Below are 18,941 nucleotides of genomic sequence, written 5' to 3' on the forward strand. Positions count from 1 at the left end.
GAAACTATTCACTAAGCCAATGAAGACATGCTAGGAGTCAAAAGAGCTGAACCTGTGGGTGTGTTGCACCAAAAGCTAAGAACATAACAACAGTTACAAGTTACATGCATCATGTTTAGTATTTTTTTCCATCATAAAAAACTTGAATCTCAAAATTGTCAGTGAAAATAACATGTCAGCTTAAAAAAACAATCAACTTTTCTCCCACACACACACACAACACTGTAGTGAACAAAGACTTTGGTGTGTTGCACAGTACTTGCATAGCTTTGGACTGCAGCTGATAGAAACATAAAGAGGAAGTTGTCCAGTCAAACATGTGGCTTACGTAGTATAAGCAACAATACGAAATAACCTGGGTTCGTCATTTCCCTGTTTCACATCAATGATGCGTTTGATGTTCGTGATTTTTTTTTCTTGTCTGTTGCAGTGAGTGAGCAGGTGTGTGGTTTTAATTGTGCAATATGTGCTTTACATGTGCAATACTTGCTTAATTGCCATTTTTCCCCATCACCTGTCACAGTTGCAACTGAATCACCACTGTGAATATACACCCCCAAAATACATATATAAAAACAATCACATAAATAATCACCTTAAATAAATATTTATACTGATATTTGTACTAGCCCATTTGTCATTTGAGTGTAGATCAAACAAGGCACATGTCAAAGGCCCAATACTTTTACCAACAATCAGATTTCTCAGAGACACTATAATGAGACAAAATCCTGCAGTTCTCTTGTTTTTAAAAGGTGCTGTGATCGTGATCACAAAGGGGCAAAGATATGTGCTTTTCTTGTCCCTGCAGTGGTATGATTATCTTTACACCCTCCCATTCATTGTTTTCAATATGTAGCGTTTAGAAAGGTGGTGGAAAAATTGTACCTGCCTTATCTATGTAGAGGGTAGTGTTGTTTACAAATCCACTGATTGAGATTTTGCATTTAAGATGATTTTGAAACGTCTGGCACCAAAATGCTCCTGCAGATGATTACGGATAATAAAGCCAAGATTGTGACAAACTGACCTCGCATTAGGTTGAAAATAATCTCCATGCAACGGTGCAGATTTTTTACAACCTTGTGTAACACTGAGTAAGATAAACTTTGGCAACCTTAAAATAAAATTGCTTCTTTCTGTCTTAAATCAGATACAAAACAAGCAAAATGGCAGCATAATGTGTCCCCTCACTGGCAGATTATCTTTTACCTGGAACCATGAAATCAGCCTTTAATGTTATTTTCACAGAGTTTTCTCTAGAAGGATTTCGTTGAACCCTGTCACGTCAGTCTTCAGGTCTGGGTGCCTGTCAGCATAAAGAAGTGGAGATCGCTGACAGTGCAGCTTTACAGATCCCTGTGTGGAAATGGAAAAATCTATTTAATCTCAATAGAATAAATCATAAAAATCAACCTGCTGACAAGAAAGTTAAAAGAATAGTTCACCCAAAATTCAAATTGCACTCATTATCTACTCACCCTCATGTCGACTAAGGGCTGGGAGAAGTTTCAGAGTTATCCGTGGCGTCAGTAATCACACTAACGCCGGCGCAAATCTCACGAGATTTGGACGGACCAGGAAGAGGAGCTTCCGTTACAAACAAGCTTGAAATATAGACTTATTTAATTTTTTTCGGAACAATTTCGCATTTCGGGGCTTCAATACAAGACGGACAATACACATGAGCACTATGGAGGTATTTGGATGTTTTTTGGCAGGGCTCGACAGTGCGACAGTTTTGCTCGCATTTGCGAGTTGATAATAGCCCGTGCGAATAAAAAATTGCATTCAGTCGCATCAGTGCGACTCGGACAGAAACTGCATGCACCGCTTTGCATGCTGTTTAACGTGAGCAGTATCCCCCCCGCCCCGCCCCCCCTGCCTGTTTGGTGATTTTGGCCGCCGCATTGATTAAAGCTTGTGTACATCGGGGCCGTTCAGATGTAACGTCTTTTCCGCACATTACTTTCAAGGTAGACGCGCGTCATGCACGCCAAGGCGACACCGTAGCAGCGCACATTCGGTGCGAAGCGCTTTTTTTCCGTGCACGTTCGACCTGCCTCTTCCTCCGGTACACGGTCTCGGGCTGTGTCTCTCCTACTGTTTCACACGGAGCTCTGCCCCAGGTGAAGGAAGCCCTTAGGTGGTACGTGGCCTCCGAGGCTAACGCGGAGCTATCAAAAAAAAAAAACGCTTGTCGCGGTGAGAACAGCTGACATGTGGTCACAGTCTCACAGTGCAACATTCATATAAACTTCAACCTCAAAGCTCCCTGTCTGACCTGTCCCTGAACATCACACAGGGGCAACATGGAGCTGCTTGTGTGACAGGTTGTTGAGGAAAAATGTTTGGTGTTTTTACTGTTCTCAAATGTAAAAATGGGTCATGTTGGACCCTCAGCCTTATTTAAGGCTTAAACAGCCTGCTACAACATTTTTCATTGTGCTCCTAAAAAATCTTAGTGTAGTATAGAGCCCTGTATGTAATGTTCAGCTTTTTATACTGAGGGAAATATAGGTTCACTGCTCATCAATACCCCCACCCCCAGGCCACATGCACACACATACAGCGTAAAACTAAAAACTAATATTGGTTGTAATAAATATTCTATTTTCTCACACATATTTGCATTGTTTGTCTTTCCTGATTTTTGTTAAGGCAAAGAGCCAGTTAAAACATTAAAAATTAGTCTACAGGGTTAGAATTATAGGCTAAATCTACTTTATTTGTTTGAAAATGATATTTTCACCAAAACTACAAAATTTTTATTGTGCTACTAAAAAATGTTGTGTGCTACTAAATTTTTCAGCATGGTAGCACAGTGCTACTTGGAAAAAAGCTTAGCGTCAAGCCCTGTTTGGTGTGTCTTTTTGTTACGAAGACAGTTGGTATCCATTTGCAACCGTTATATTGACATGCACTGCTACGCTGAGACCCCCTGTAACTCAGAGAAGCCACGGAGGACTCTGAAACTTCTCCCAGCCCTTAGTTGACATGAGGGTGAGTAGATAATGAGTGAAATTTCTATTCCTTTAAGACTGAACTGAATTTGTGTGGGTGTGCTCTTACCTTGGGTTGAGCCCGTATGGAGGCGACCCCCTGTGTGCACTGGTTGGTCTCCACCTTGTACTGCCCTCTCCTGGAGGGCAGGTTGAGCGAAGCCATCACAGACATCATCTTCTGGAAGCCCGTGGCGGACAGAGACACGGTGATGGAGGGAGCCGAGGCCAGAGCCAGGCCCATGGGCCACCCCCGCACCGTGACAGGCTCCTGGATGCTGGAGAGCTGCACCGAGCCGCGTTCCCTGACAACGGGGGTTAATTCTGGCACATCCTCTTGCACAAGGTCCTTTGCATCATCCAGTTCTGCATCCGCCACGGATTTCAATAGAGCCTGTCATGAGAACACAACAGCCATTGTTTAAACTTATTCACCTGAAGAATGAGCAAAAAAAACACAATATGTGATTTCAAAAACTCACCCTCCACTTCCTCCAGGTGTCCTGGATGACTGTCGCCGCTTTGTTCCACCTCTTGACCTTCTTCCTGACCAACCAGGACCTCACCGCTGCAAGACATTTATTAAGACATCTAAAAAGGCCATTCATTCTGCAAGTCTAATCTGTGCACAGTTGGTTTAACTCAGTGGTTTCCAAACTTTTTTGGCTCGTGACCCCATTCTGACATCCCAAATTTCTGGCGAGGCCACGATCATGTGCAGCCATGTGATTGCAGCCGTCAATCAAGATGCGCCGGCTCAGATATTTCTATATGCTGCATTTTATTTGAAATGAAGTGAAAGTATAGAATACAGTTGTTTAAGATTGTGTGCGGTGTTTTTAATCATAATTTAAAAAATAATAGGGCCGGGACTTTAACGCGTTAATTACGATTAATTAATTACACAAAAATTAACGCATTTTAATCGCACTTATTAAAAAAATATTTAATATATAATATTAATAATATTCATATGCGATTAAAATGCGATTAATTGCGATTAATTAATTACAAAGCCTCTAATTAATTTGATTTTTTTAATCGAGTCCCAGCCCTAAAAAATAATAATAATTAGTTAAAAGGCTTTTATCAGTAATTTTTTTTTACCCCACGTGAGGTTGAAAAACACTGGTTTAACTCATAGTGGAGGGGAACTTCTAAGTACACCCATTCAGAGGGAAGTATCAAAAGAACATCTGCCATTAACGGTTAATCAGATGAGCTTTTCTGTGTGGCCGCTTCTGTTGCTTCTGAAAGGATAAACAGTGTCAGCCTGCAAACACTGTGTACAGACGCCGCCAGCTGGTTCCTGCTGGCCAGTCGGTCTCTCGGCGGGAGGATAGGGCCACAGCTGATTGCACTCTGCAGTGCCCCGGGGCCAGGGGTATTAAGAGTTTACCTGCTTGGATCACGGTGGCAGACTTCCGACGGGCGTGGCGTCTGCGGCGCTGGTACCGCAGCCAGCAGCACTGGATGGAGAAGGCGCACCGAGACAAGATCTTCTTCCTCTGATCCTCCAGCAAATCAAGCTGTGAGACAAAGGTCAGACAGGTCAGTCCTCCAAAAATAAGATCAGGGTGCTAACTCAGAGCTTTACCGCTCTGATCAGTGACACAGCATTTAACAACACCTACTACAAGTTACATGACTAGACTGACTTAAAGGGATAGTTCACCCAAAATTGAAATTTCACTCATTATCCGTGGCTTCTCTGAGTTACAGGGGGTCTCGGCGTAGCAGTGCATGTCCATATAACGGTTGCAAATGGATACCAACTGTCTTCGTAACAAAAAGACACACCAAAAAACATCCAAATACCTCCATGCTGCTCGTATGTAATGTCCGTCTTGTATTGAAGCCCCGAAATGCGAAATTGTCCCGAAAAAAATTAAATAAGTTTATATTTCAAGCTTGTTTTGTTTCCCGGTTCGCCAAATTTGGATGAACTGGGACACTTTCACATTTCAGGGCTTCAATACAAGACGGACATTTCATTCGAGCAGCATGGGGGTATTTGGATGGTTTTTTGTGTGTCTTTTTGTTACGAAGACAGTTGGTATCCATTTGCAACCGTTATATGGACATGCACTGCTACACCAACACCCCCTGTAACTCAGAGAAGCCACAGATAACTCTGAAACTTCTCCCAGCCCTTAGTCGACATGAGGGTGAGTAGATAAAGAGTGAAATTTCAATTTTGGGAGAACTATCCCTTTAAGACATTCTCTCTATGAATTTCTATACAAAAAGTATATTTATATAGTGTGAAATGACTTTATGTAAATGACAGACCATTGACTGGGTGAGGAAAACTTTAGTCTTTCCACAGTGCACCCAGGAGTTGTGTTTTTCCAGGCAGTGTGAGGGGTCTACAGCCTGGTTTTGTAGCACCACCCTGAGGAGCTTCTTCGCCTCACGCTGAAGACCGTCATCGTCAGCCTCCAAACCTGAGACAGAGAGGACACTAGAGTTTCAGTCTGTCCCCAGATAGCAGTAACAGTATATTAGTCAGTGAGGTCAATGTGTTCAGTGGATGAAGCCTGAGAGCACACAGACAACAGCACAGGGTCCATAAACTGATCATATTAGTGTGGATTCAGTGTTTCTTATTTAACCTGAAGACATGCAAGTTCACATGAAAACAGTGAGAGCAGAGATGGAGAGTTGACTAATTATTTGGCAGCATTCAGTATTAGTGAGCAGGTTCACTGAACACAAAAGCAGCTGAACAGTTGGGTTAAGACAAAAGATCAAGAATAATTACAGAAAAGAAACACATTAGATAATATTTAACAACATGCAAAGCGAGAGCTGACAGTCAGAGGTACATGCATTTACCTTCGAAGTTCATAAGGAGTTGTAAATTTTGTTAGAAAATCCTGTTTTTATAGACCAAATTGAAAATATCCCAAGAAGAATAGAGAATATACAAAGAGGGCTAGTGAAGGGAAAGAAGAATAGACCTGTAGACCCGAAGAGAGGAGAGAAAATCAATCTATGTCTACAGTCAGCATGCCAAAATTGACTATATACTATGGACGCAGCCACAAAGTGTACTTACCAACATAAGGAGTCTCCGACTTGAAATTTGAATATTTTGCAATCAGTTCGTAACGTTGCAGGAAGCCTCTGAAAGGAATTCTGCACAACAAAAATGACAAGTTAATAAAAATTCCTAAAAGAAACAAAATGTTCAATTTAAAAGTTGAACATATAGGAGTATAATAATAATATATAATAGGAACTGTATATATCACCTTATTGGAAAGCCAGCAGCACTGATGTGTATGGTCTCCACAATCCCACAGGCCTCCAGCTGCATGATAACCTGACAGCAGACAGGAGACATCCATGAAAACACCCCTGTCTTGTGAATATGAAAAGCATTGGCTCTCAAAAACAAGATGATTAAACATCTGCAGAACATCTACCTCCTCCTTTTTGAAGGTCAGTGGCTTGCAGTCTGGGTTTGGTTTGATGCAGCGAGTGTAATGAGGAGTTGTTGTGTGGAGGATCTTCATCAGGCTCTCCAGAGAGTTCTACAATCACACGTTAACATCATCAGTGCCATGAGTAAATCCTCTCAGGAGGAACTCAACAAGTAACCCTGTTAATGTAACCCTGGTTAAAAAGGCTTTAGCTGTTTCCCACCTTGAACTTGGAGACCACAGTGACTTTACTGAGCCCCTTCGAAGTCAGGTTTTCAGCTTCCTTGTCGGTGAATATTTGGTTAAGCAGTGAGTTTCCAGACTTCTGAAGCAGGCTGTTGAGCTCTGGTGGCACCGGGTCCTAAAACAAAAAACATCCCATGGAGGATGAGTGGATGGACCAGAGTGTTCAGCTTCTCTGAAAAGCAGTTTATAAGCTTTCCTCACCTTGTTCTTCTCCACCATGCCTTGTATCTGGTAGTTGACTTTGCCAGCGTAATGCGCCACAGCAAAGTGCGGCACCTTGCTGAACTTGTCCCAGCTGATGTTGACGTTATCACACAGCTCCTTCTCCAAGCGAACCCTGAACATCTTGGAGTCTGAGGCTCTGTTGAGACGACTCTCCTACAGAACAGGCAAAAAAAGCTGTATGACATCGTCTCACTATAGATACACACTCATAATTCACAATAACAAACCAAGAGAATAATTGCAATCTCTTATTCATGGAAACAAACGTTGAAAGAGGCTGCAAAAAAATGACATCTTTATTAAATACAACTGGTTTTAGTGTAAAAAGAAAAAAAACCTTTTAAAAAAAGTGGTTCCAACAATGCAAAATTAGAAATAGCATAATATATAGTAATATAAATAACTGAACAAGAAGAAAATGAGCAGGATACCTCATTCAGAAGAGAAAACACGCTGACAGGACTCCCCTCTATGAGATCCAGACAGCTCTGGTTGTCTTGGTATTTGACAAAGGACCACTGCAGCCCCTCTGACACGTATTCCTCCTGGGAGAACAGGAAGAAGCAAATTCATTTTCATTTCATTCAAGGATGAAACCCAACTCTTCGCTGTACACATTATTTCACAAAGGGTGGCAAGTTCTTGTTTTCAAGAGATAAGATATTTCATTAGACTGAGGCCTGGACATCAACACAGTGAGCAGATTAGCATCAGAGGACCTGTGGCTCTGCTGAGATCTCGCTGCATGGAAACACACCAACCTGCTGGGCTTTGAGATAATGGGCCACAAAGTGCTGCTGCAGTTTCTCGTTGGCATAGTTGATGCACAGTTGCTCCAGGTTATTGATCTGAAAGCACTCGAACCCGTAGACATCTAAAACTCCTGAATGCAACAGAGAGGAGAGGATTGTGTGAGTTCAAGGAAAAACGCAAGATGTTTAACATAGTCACAAAAATACTCATGCTCTTACCTATGAAGTTGCACCATGTTGACTTGTCAGCACACATACTGTTGTTGATGAATGCAACCAGCCATTCAAACAATCTGAAGCAAAAAAAGAGACGCTTTTATTTCTAGGATAATAAAAAGTGCATATCATTTATCAGACATCTTCCTCATTGTTTAGTGAAAACAAGAAGGCATGATGGTTTCACATTTGAGTGTTCGGTGGAAAGGAGTGTTTGACAACACACGAACACAGAAAGGGGCGGTCATGATCACGTAGCAGCACCATCACAGTTTGATAAACGTCTGCATTACTGTGATGATCGAGTCGTGGTTCTTACTGGGCGTAGATGACCTTGGCCAGGCAGTCTCTCCTCATGCTGCACTCGGCCTGGGAGCAGGGCTTCAGCACACTCTGCTTCCCCGCCTTCAGAGTCCTCACTCTTAAACACGTCTGCAGCTCCTCAGCAGGGACACACAGCAGCTCAGCAGTCCTCTGCAAGAAGTCTATAACACAGGCAGGAGGCTGTTAGCAGCGTGTTTGTTGATGTTGCTGTGGAATTTACTTCCCAATTAACATGACACATAAAAGTACAACATGTATGGGATCTTTGATATCACACTGTCCGTGTTTATATTAGCTTTCAATGTCAAAAACTGATATTTTAAGCAAGTTATTCAAAATATTTTACATAGAATCATATCCAGTACCTTGGGACTGTTCCTCTAGGTTACAAGGTTGTGATTCATCCGTCGAAGAGGAGAAATTCACATTTCCAAGCTGCAGAATCCCTGCTACTATCTGTAAAGCATTACAATGAAAAAAGACCTATGAGAAATCAAGATATTCAAAAAGTACAAACAAAACTGCACTGAAAGTTGGAGATCAAATATCTTACCCTGAATATTTGTCTCTGCCTTTCTGCACAAATTCCCAGATGAACCATTGCCTCGACAGTCTCAGGAAAACAATCCTCTGCAAAACATGAAATGAACTTCTGTTTGTTTGTTTTTTTTAAATAGTGGAAAAACTAGTTAGCTTTCTTAAAAACAAATAAATAGAAAAAACTAAATGTACAGGAAAATAGACCAACCCTCCACAGTTTTTTCAGCATTTGGCAGCCACGCAAAACATTGGCCATGTGGCATCTTCCACTCTTTTCTCTGCTCATCTGTGGCACCCTTCATCATCTGAAAAACAACACAATCACAGGATTGACATTAAGACATTAGCAGATGAGTTTTGGTTTATTAGAGCTTCAGTCAGAGTAGGGCTTTAGGCTGTAGTCTGTTAAAGGGATAGTTCACTCAAAATTGAAATTTCACTCATTATCTATTGTCGACTAAGGGCTGGGAGAAGTTTCAGAGTTATCCGTGGCTTCTCTGAGTTACAGCGGGGCTCCGTGCAGCACTGCATGTCCATATGACGGTTGCAAATGGATACCACTTTTCTTCGTAACAAAAAGACACACCAAAAAGCATCCAAATACCTCCATAGTGCTTGTATGTAATGTCCGTCTTGTATTGAAGCACCGAAATGCGAAATTGTTCCGAAAAAAATTAAATAAGTCTATATTTCAAGCTTGTTTGTAGCGGAAGCTCCTCTTCCTACATACGAGCAGCATGGAGGTATTTGGATGTTTTTTGGTGTGTCTTTTTGTTACGAAGACAGTTGGTATCCATTTGCAACCGTTATATGGACATGCACTGCTATGCCGAGACCCCCTGTAACTCAGAGAGGGCACGGAGGACTCTGAAACTTCTCCCAGCCCTTAGTCGACATGAGGGTGAGTAGATAATGAGTGCAATTTGAATTTTGGGTGAACTATCCTTTTAAAAATCACCTGGTAAAAGATGTGGAAGTTCCTCTCATGTGCCGGCTGGCAGGCCACCCTGGTCTTCTCCAACAAATACGTTTGCACAGATGCTCCGACCAGCAGCTGAGATCTTGTGGTGTTAAAAAAACAACATGTTGAACGGATTAAATTACATATTGCTGACTTTGATAATCCGATCCGACTCCATGTGGCAGATGTTATCACGTGTGCTGAATCTGACGGAGGAGGTGCAGCAGCAGCAGCAGGTACCTGTCGAGCTGGAGCTGGATGTACTTTCCGAAGCGGCTGCTGTTGTTGTTCCGCAGCGTGCAGGCGTTGCCTAATGAGGATTACAGAGCTGATGAGCGACTGTGTGCTTCTGTCGTTTCCCACATCAACTACAACTACACACCGGCGATTTGTTTCCTCACCAAAAGCCTCCATGATGGGGTTGGAGTCCAGCACCCTCCTCTCTATCCTATCCACCGTGTCCTGACTCTTCACCACTGAGGAGGACGCTGCCACCGTGGCGTAGTATTTCATCAAGCAGCGAGACGTCCATGTCTGTGTAGAAACAAATCATTCGCCAGGAGTTAGACCCCAGCCTGAGAAAACAAATCACTGGACAACTAAAGACTCTTTCTACTAACCTTGAGACTAATTTCCTGAGATCACGTCCTTTTACTGCTGTAGTTAACAAGAGTTACTGAAACTTATTGATGAATCTCTTTACTGTTTCTACATCTAATCTCAAATGTGAAATTGTGTAAAGAATTATACTGTTTCATATTCCAATTATCAAAACTGTTGCCAATTAATTTTCAACTCTACCCATATAATTCTTTTTTTAAATTTTTGGCATAATCCTCTTTACCAGATGCTAATTGCTGCAATGTTTTCCCCAGAGATCAACCATCATCATCAGACAGCAGCATCGTGACTAGTGATTTATTCTTATTTTCTCGCTTAACCAATGAAATGTGAACAATTAGTATTTGCAGTCAGTTGTTTCTGTAGCCCAAATTGTACTAAAAAAAACAATGATATCAGAGGCGTAACATCCTCATGTCAACGGTTCTGTTTATTCAAAACAAACCACTCACTTCCTGTGAAATCCACACCATGTCAACTAAGCTGAAAGTGCCAACACATGCAAACATCCAAACTACTTTTAAGATAGTGAACTGGGTGAAGAACAATAGCCAAGAATACTGACAAGCATTTTGCTTACAAAAATGCAGTAATGATTTACAATAATAATGTACAAGGCATGAATCACACAAAGACTTAATATTCTTGAAAGAAGTCATTTTTCAAACCTCTAATCAGCTTAGTCTATGCACTGTGACACTGGCCTGACTGATGTGGTATGTGGTGTTAATACTTGTTAGGTATGGCACACTCTCTGTTAGTTTACCTTTCCAGCACCGCTCTCGCCGCTGACCACCAAGGACTGGTTCACTGGCTCCAGCTGACCCTTGACGTTCCTGTAGGCCTCCTCTGCCACAATAAAGATGTGTGGTTTGAACTCCTGTTGACAAGGACGTACAGACTTATTAAGATGCCGGGCATTCACAACCTCCAGCTGAACCGCCGGCGCCTTGCAGAGTTTAATGAGTTTGACTTTGACGCTGTTCTTGATTAAAGGAGACAGATGAGGAAGAGGAACAGAGCAGAGTTTATGTTTGAAGTGACCATAAAACCCTACAAAGTTGTTACACATCAAACATACAAATACATTTTCACTCCCCAGAAAACTTCTCTAAGAGATGACAGTTGTTCCTTGCCTGTGTGAGCAACCTCAGGACACTTTCTGACTAGTTTTTTTGAGCTCTCCTCCTCCTCCTCCTTATTCCTCCTTTTTTAATTAATAACTTTTTCAAACTTTGAATTAAGTTTTTTTTATTATTTAGGTGTTATTGTTATTGGTGGTATTATGTTGTTATTTTACAAAGAAACAATGATACTGTAATTGTTCTGGAGGAAAAGCGTGTTGATGAAATAATGATTACTCTTGACTTGTTGACAACTCATGGTATCTAATGGGTCGAGTCCAGGAAATATCCCTTTTAAAAAGCCAGACTCTTATAGTGTACCCACCCCAGCCTAACTATTCACCATCCACAATGTTGCTTATTGCACCATCATCCATCTTCCCCCTGAAATAATTAAAAACCCCAATGAAGAAATATTCACAGGTTAGCTGCATGATAGTGGGGCAGTTGTAAATACCTGGGGCTGAGGAGCACAGTGATACTCCTTCATCACATCCAGAGAGTAGAGGTCTGGGATTGGCTGAAAGGGGTTGAGAGCCACCAAGGTGCAGCCAGCATGGGTGTAAAACACCTTCACACTGTACCTGGCCTGCAGGCATTTCAGCACTGCCAGGAGAAAACATTAAATATCATTAGAGATACTATATAAAATACTAAAATAAACAGGCCAGCTGATAACCACCAGAGGCAGGAACAGAAAACCTCCAGAGAAGGCATCAGCATTAAAATGGCAAAAGAAATGTTTACATATAATAAAATGATTTGACATACATACATAAAATAATATAATTAGGTGAAGCATAATCAGCACAATAGACTTTTACAGAAAATACACCACAGTAATCCTATGCTGTTATTCTGACCTCTGCTGTCAATAAGCTGCACAGTTGTGTTTTTTTCCCACGGGCCGAATTGAGAAGCAACGTATTGAAATATGAAGTACTAGTTTTAAGAGTATGGCCTAATCATAGAACAAATGCATAAGGAAAAAAACAAAATTTGTTGGGTTTTGTGGAGAAAAAAAGTTGTAAATCAAGCCCTTGTTTCTGTCACGTGAATAATACTTGGCATTGTGTGTACTGCAGCGTTTTGGCTGAGCAGAAAGCATTCACACATTAGTTGTTTTTTTTAATCATCCGTGCAGATTTTTATCTTGACGTGGGTAAATAATACACAGTTAAGTGCTGCAGTCCAAGGTGACATGAGCTAGAAAGCACTGGCTGTGTATTTGTAAATAAAGGCAAAGTTTATGCAACATATCAAACAACATTTAATGCATGCAGGCATATAATGGTAGAGATCAGCTACAAGAGCTATTCAGATGTAATTCGGCATTACCACAATCATGTTACCAAAGTACTTTGGAGCGTCTACAGTCTCAAGTGTCCTCCATGCTGCTCACTAGTTACCTGTTGTAGGTGTCACAGGGTTGACTTTAGTGAGGTCATCATACGTGTGGAGTTGGTCTTCATCAGTGAGGAAAGCCTGAATTTCTCCATCCAGTGAATCATTTAGGGACGGCTCTTTGTGGACAAATCCCTTCACCTGTGTATGAAGCCAAATGTGAGGACATGGTGGTTTAAACTTTTCTTATAGACACTAAAACAAAACTTTTAAGATAAAGATCAAGATCATGATGAAGAGGGGAATTGTGCTCCATGGATTCTGTGTTATCTTGCCAATATCAACTCCTCTTTTACCACTGATGTCCTCATGACATCAAGCCTGAACCTGCCACTCTGCAGTATTTTCAAAAGGACACACTCTTCTCTCCAGACTTACAGCAGCAGCAGCAACACACTAATATAATCTTTGTTTGTGCATCAAAATGTCAAATGTTCTGTTGACTCATGAAACATATTTCTGGGTCACAGAGCTTTTAAAATGTTTCACTTCAAAGCGATTAGATGCACACATTTTAATCTTGGTTTTTTTAGATCTGTCAGGCATCATAACACAGATTATGATTCTGAAGTGAGTATAATTCTCACATTTTCATTTTTACACTGATTCATCATAGAAGCCTTACAATGGTAATTGCTATGTATTTTTACAGTCTTATTTACTGATCAGTGTGACATATCTAAAAGAAATTCAGTAACTTCAGACCATCAAATGAAGTCTACCCTCTCCTGCCAGCATTACGTGACCTGGATGAACCTGCAGCCTGTCTGAGGACTGTCAACAGTCTGAGGTGATGAACTTGTTCAGACAGAATTAATCCAATAGCAGGTAGCCTACATCCCATCATTCTGTGAGGCTATTTAAAACCAATTTAAATGGTCTTAATGAGCTGAAGTTAATAACTAATGCTATTTGAGAACCAAACACACAACACACCAAGGCTTATAGTAAAATCAACATTACAAAGTTTCATGCAGCATTATGATGTTACAAAGTGACTAAATCTTAGATAATCCAAGTAGAACAAGCATGTGCTGATAGATAATAAACAAGCCAGCAGTTTCTGTAGTTTTATGACAACTTCAACCTTCTTGATGCTGCTTACCAACCAAACTGCAGCAGAGTATCTAGCAGTTTAGTGAATGACAACTAAACCACTTTGAGGCATTATCTAAATATTATGAGGTTAGTCACTACTCGCGTCATTCAGTCCACGCATTTTCGGTCCTATTTTTATCCTGGCGCATTAATCGTCGGATTACGGTTATTGCTATTCGGCCACAGGTATTGGTTCATAATACATTTTGCAAAGCGTTTGAAAATGAACTGACCAATCAAAACAAAACGAGGAACCGGTAGAAAATGATAACGGTGCTACAGGTAAAAAAAAGTTAAACATGTTCATTTACTGTTAGTTTTCACCAAATTTAAAAAAGAAAATAAAAAAGAAACTTTTAGAAACCACCAGTTGCGAAACTGTGGTCGGGTCTTCCCGTGTCCCAAACTTACCGCGGTTCCCCCTCCATGTCTGAGTCCTGCTCGGTCGTCCGCACAACTCATTGATTTGTCCTTTTACTCTCGTGTCTGCTTTAAAACAACAGACGGTACCTTTAGATAAGAAAGGTGTTTTAAATCAGATGAAGACGGAGTTGGGGTTATTCTACTCTGCGGCCACGAACGTCAACATTTTCCATTGCAGCTTCAAAAATCCTCAAGGACAACAACTTCCCGTCCCGACTGCCTCAGTGCCTCCTGCCGTCCGACTGACTGAGTCACTCCTGTGCTATTCCCGCGGATCCCGCCCCGTCCTCCTGATGCTCCATGGGCCCAGCTGTCCACCTCCACCACTGTCCAGATTTATTTAACTCGTATTGCAAAACTTAGCTGCTGTTTTGGGATTTATTTTTTATTTACACACATAACATCTGAAATTAATTACCTCAATATCAATATATATGTTGCGTAAAGTCGCGAATCACACGCTAATAGTCGCCCTGCATTCATATTTTTCTTGATATTTATATAAAACTTAATCTCCTAATGATGCAAGATTGAAAATGTGCTTTTTCTTATATTAACAGACAGGACGCTGGAAACCCATAGATAGACAGTATAATAAACACATGTCCCGGTTCGGTCGGAAGTTGTCAGAAATCCGAGCTGCCGTGAACGCGTCATGAAACTGAACACGGAAGCGAGCAACTGCTTCAACTCATGTAGCTTCATGCTTAAGACTTTTTCTAAACACAGCATCTACTGAGCTCCAAACTACACAGAAATGCTGTAGAACTGGTATTTTTTGTCCCACGCCTAAACGACAAACCCGTGGTAAGTTCCTTGAAACTACACAACTGTGTTTTTATATAAAAGATCGTACTGCAGATTGAACGTAAATCCACTCGTAATCAGGTAATAGTACTGTTAATATCGCTCATTTATAGCTTTTGAAAATGAAACTGGACAGTATCCCAAACATATCTGACTCTAAGAACAAGAAAGCTGCTAAAACGTTTAATTTGTGCTCATTATTCGATGTCTTTATTTGAAAACTTCCCCTAGCTCCTGTTTTTTGTTTGTATATCTGTTGTTTGTGTATTTACAACTGCACTTGTATGTTCCTACTTTGCTGCTGTTGTTAATAAAGGCTGGATAGAAAAAAAAACACAACTGTATCACTCAAAATCAAATGGTGTAGCATTGTCCTTATTTATTTAACATGGATGCTATCATTATGTGCTAACCAGAGTATCCAGTTTGTCTGTTAATTTAGTGTCTCATTCAGTTAAATAATGAATTACTGTATGATGTTTGCAGGCCATGTCTCGAAAGGAGCTGAAGGAAGCGTTTGTCAGGGATCTCAATGGGACCAGTCTGGAGGAGGTCGGGCTGGTCACATTTCTCCTGCCAGAGTTCTTCATGATCAGAGGACTGATTTTCATCCTCTACTTTCAGACCAAGAGATCTCTTCCTCTGCCAATGCCTCTGATTTCTCACCTGCTCCTGGACTTCTCTGTGCTTATTATTCCCTTCGTCGTCTCGTGCACCGTCCTGAGCAGTGTTGTTCCCCAGGTGATCATCACCTTCGCCTTTGTTTCAGCTTTTGCGTGTTTTTATATCTACCATACCAGCAGCCTGTCTTCAACTCATCACCCAAAGGACATCGTCAACGCTTTCCTTCAGAGCCATGTTCGGTTCAGCAAGGTCCCCTTTGTGAGTGTTTTTAGAGCATTTGTAAATGTGGAAACAGCTGTTTGCATTCTTGCTGTAGACTTTAGTATCTTTCCAAGGCGATATGGCAAGACAGAAACCTATGGAACCGGGGCTATGGACATTGGTGTCGGAGTATACGTCTTTGCAAACGCTCTTGTCTGTCCAGAAGTACGGAGAAGGAACATCTCAGGATTCAAGCTAAGTCACATCACAAAGCAGTTCGTATCTGTCTGGCCACTGGTTGTTCTCGGTATGGGAAGACTAGTGACTATCAAAATGATCGATTACCAGGAGCATGTGACAGAATATGGCACCCACTGGAATTTCTTCTTCACACTTGCCGTCGTTAGAGTCCTGGCTTCTTTGCTGCTGGCCGTTTTACCGATAAAAAATTGGTCATGGCTGTTTTCTCTTCTGATCAGCGGATTTTACCAGTTCACTCTGGAGAAATCTGGGCTGAAGGAGTTCATCATCCACAGCAATGAAAGAGAAAAGGGCTTTCTGTATGCAAACAAAGAGGGTATATTCTCTGTAGCCGGTTATGTAGCCATCTACCTGGCTGGGGTTCAAGTTGGACTTTATGTGATGAAGCCAAGGTCTCTTGTAAAGGAGTGGGTGATAGTAGTTTTTAACCTTTTCTTTGTTAGTTTTGCGCTGTATGCTGCTCTGTATGTATGTCAGACACTAGTGGAGCCTGTGTCTCGCCGCTTATCTAACCTACCTTACTGCATCTGGACTGTTGGTCAGTCTTTGCTTTTTGCTAGCAGTATTGGTATTGTTGATATAATTGTACTGTTTTCCAAAAGAACGTCAGGCTGTCGCTATGTGCCCTCAACGTGGCGTTTGCAAAAAAAACAATCAGACTCGGCTTCTGACAGAGAGACTGATGAAACTGAAAGATTCTGCCTGGTTGAAGCTATCAGCAGGAATCAGTTGTTGTTTTTCTTACTTGCAAATGTCATGACAGGACTGACCAACTCACTCGTGGACACAATTAGCTGTGGCTCTTCATCATCAGTGTGTATTTTGCTGTTGTACATGTTCACAAATTGCTGTGCAGTATATGTTTTACATGTCTGTGGAATTACAGTGAAATTCTGGTGAAATTACATCTCTGAAAGTGTATGGATTTGTTCTTTTGTTTTTGTAAATTCAGATGTTTTGAGAAAATGTGACCTGAAATGCTGAAGATATTGTACATAATGTTTATTTGTAAAAAAAAGAATTTCATGTTATGATTAATCTGAATAAATATGGATTATAAATAATACTTTGTCAAGTGTTGCATTTGTGTTTTTCTATATAAATCTACCATACTAACAGAACAGGCACCTTTCTACTCATCACCCAAAGTCACATCAGGAACTCTTTAACATCCTGTGCTGCTAAAATGTACTTCAATGCCATGATACTTCCCTACTTGAGATGCTGTATGCCATGCTGGTCTCAGGCCAACCACACTACGCTACATCCAATCAGGTCTCTTTATGGGCAAGCATTGACCAAGACAGCACCATCACTGTAACATTCTTGCCAAACATAACCTACTAAGTTTTGATAATGTCTGTACAAACTATCTAACATCTGCCTTGCTCATAAAATAATTAATAATACAGCTCCTCCTCCACTGAAAAAATGCTTTAAGATCTGTGACGAGTGGAGACTGTAAAATTCCAATTTGAAAATCAACCTTTGGCAAATCAGCTTTCTCTGTTAAGGCCATTGGTGAAAGGAACAGTCTCCCTAATGACCTGAAGATCAACAAAAACTATCGCAGTTTCTGCCTTGCCACAAAGAAATGGCTCCTTAGTCATCAAAGTTGCCAACACTAGATGGTGCTGTCAGGCTGTCTGTCCCACAGATACATCTGTCACATAACCATAGCTGGTCTTTTTTTCTTTCTTTTTTTTGTAACTGAGAATTACCATCGTTGGTATGTCTGCCACTGTTGCAACTCTTATGTTTTTTTCACTATTACCATATTTATTTATTATTATCATTACTATGAATATGCTACTATGAGCACTTTGCACTTTGCCCACCACACATAATATAACAAACAACATTTTGCTGCTATGAGCACTTTGCACCTTGCCTACCTCATACATGTTTCGGTATTGTCTAAGTGTTGTCTATTGTCTAATTGTGCCTCACCTTCGTAGCTTGTGGTCTGTGTATTCTGTGGATTTTATCATTTTTATGTTATGTGTAGGGACTACAGATGGAAATTAGCTGTGAGCTAAATCTGGTGCAACCATCTTTTCATTTTTTTCCCCTTCAAATGATTAATGTAATTGCACACTGTCCCTTATTAAACTAATAAACTAAACTAAACTAAACATTTTTCCTACTCAAATCTCGATAGAAACATTCTCATTACATTATTTGTACCAAGAACTCAGCTAAACATAAAAGCTGAAATCAAAAACGCCAAGTACATGGCGTTCTTTAGCTCAGTTGGTAGAGCACCCGCCCCATGTGTTGAGGCTATAGTCCTCACTGCAGGAGACCCCGGTTCGAATCCCGCATCGAGTGGCCCTATCCTGCGTGTCATTCCCCCCCTCTCAGCCCCCCATTCCTGTCTCTCTCAACTGTCCTATCAAATAAAGGCATGAAAAGCCCCAAAAGTATAGGCTATATACACTAAAATAATAAATAAATAAAAACGCCAAGTACATGTAGGCTATGTGAATTATAGTATTATATTCTTTATTTATTCTTATTATCTTATTTTATTCTGATCATATTCTGATTTATTTTAGTAGCCTAATAACATTTTATTTATCTCACTAAGAAAAATTTCCCTCCGGGGATCAATAAGTAATTCCAAAGATACTCTATTTACCAAGATAGCCCATGAGAGGCTTTTGCCATGATAGAAATGGACA

General features: G+C 40.9%; 2 protein-coding genes across 3 annotated transcripts; one reads left to right on the plus strand and one right to left on the minus strand.

Moving 5' to 3' along the window:
• Positions 1–429: 429 nt before the first annotated feature.
• myo19 (myosin XIX) lies at positions 430–14,621 on the minus strand. The gene is made up of 24 exons (XM_085797424.1): positions 14,353–14,621; positions 12,849–12,984; positions 11,897–12,045; positions 11,082–11,195; positions 10,096–10,228; positions 9,935–10,004; positions 9,692–9,794; positions 8,942–9,038; positions 8,747–8,823; positions 8,559–8,649; positions 8,189–8,354; positions 7,873–7,946; positions 7,663–7,784; positions 7,333–7,446; positions 6,878–7,054; positions 6,654–6,791; positions 6,434–6,541; positions 6,260–6,330; positions 6,064–6,143; positions 5,295–5,449; positions 4,402–4,531; positions 3,485–3,570; positions 3,073–3,396; positions 430–1,359 (listed from the first exon to the last, which is right to left on the minus strand). Exons 1-24 carry the CDS (start codon positions 14,401–14,403, stop codon positions 1,246–1,248), a joined length of 2,880 nt encoding a protein of 959 aa, XP_085653550.1. The 5' UTR covers positions 14,404–14,621; the 3' UTR covers positions 430–1,245.
• Positions 14,168–17,323, plus strand: pigw (phosphatidylinositol glycan anchor biosynthesis, class W). Of its 2 annotated transcripts, none has more exons than XM_085797425.1 (2): positions 14,168–14,223; positions 15,658–17,323. In XM_085797425.1, the coding sequence occupies exons 1-2, from the start codon at positions 14,206–14,208 to the stop codon at positions 17,155–17,157; spliced, it is 1,518 nt and encodes a 505-aa protein (XP_085653551.1). In that variant the 5' UTR covers positions 14,168–14,205; the 3' UTR covers positions 17,158–17,323. The 2 variants fall into 2 exon arrangements, with proteins under 2 accessions (XP_085653551.1, XP_085653552.1); XM_085797426.1 differs by lacking the exon at positions 14,168–14,223 and adding an exon at positions 15,048–15,171.
• Positions 17,324–18,941: the final 1,618 nt, after the last annotated feature.

The sequence above is a fragment of the Trachurus japonicus genome, chromosome 14, assembly GCF_045865225.1.
Source record: "Trachurus japonicus isolate A0001 chromosome 14, Traja_1.0".
Lineage (NCBI taxonomy): Eukaryota > Metazoa > Chordata > Actinopteri > Carangiformes > Carangidae > Trachurus > Trachurus japonicus.

What these genes read in the sequence shown, in the direction of transcription:
- myo19 (XM_085797424.1), bottom strand. Translation starts at nt 14,403, where the DNA reads ATGAGTTGTGCGGACGACCGAGCAGGACTCAGACATGGAGGGGGAACC. An exon ending in ATCCAGCTCCAGCTCGACAG is followed by an intron (nt 9,795 to 9,934) that starts GTACCTGCTGCT and finishes TAACACCACAAG; the next exon opens with ATCTCAGCTGCTGGTCGGAG. An exon ending in TTTTCCTCACCCAGTCAATG is followed by an intron (nt 4,532 to 5,294) that starts GTCTGTCATTTA and finishes TTTGTCTCACAG; the next exon opens with CTTGATTTGCTGGAGGATCA.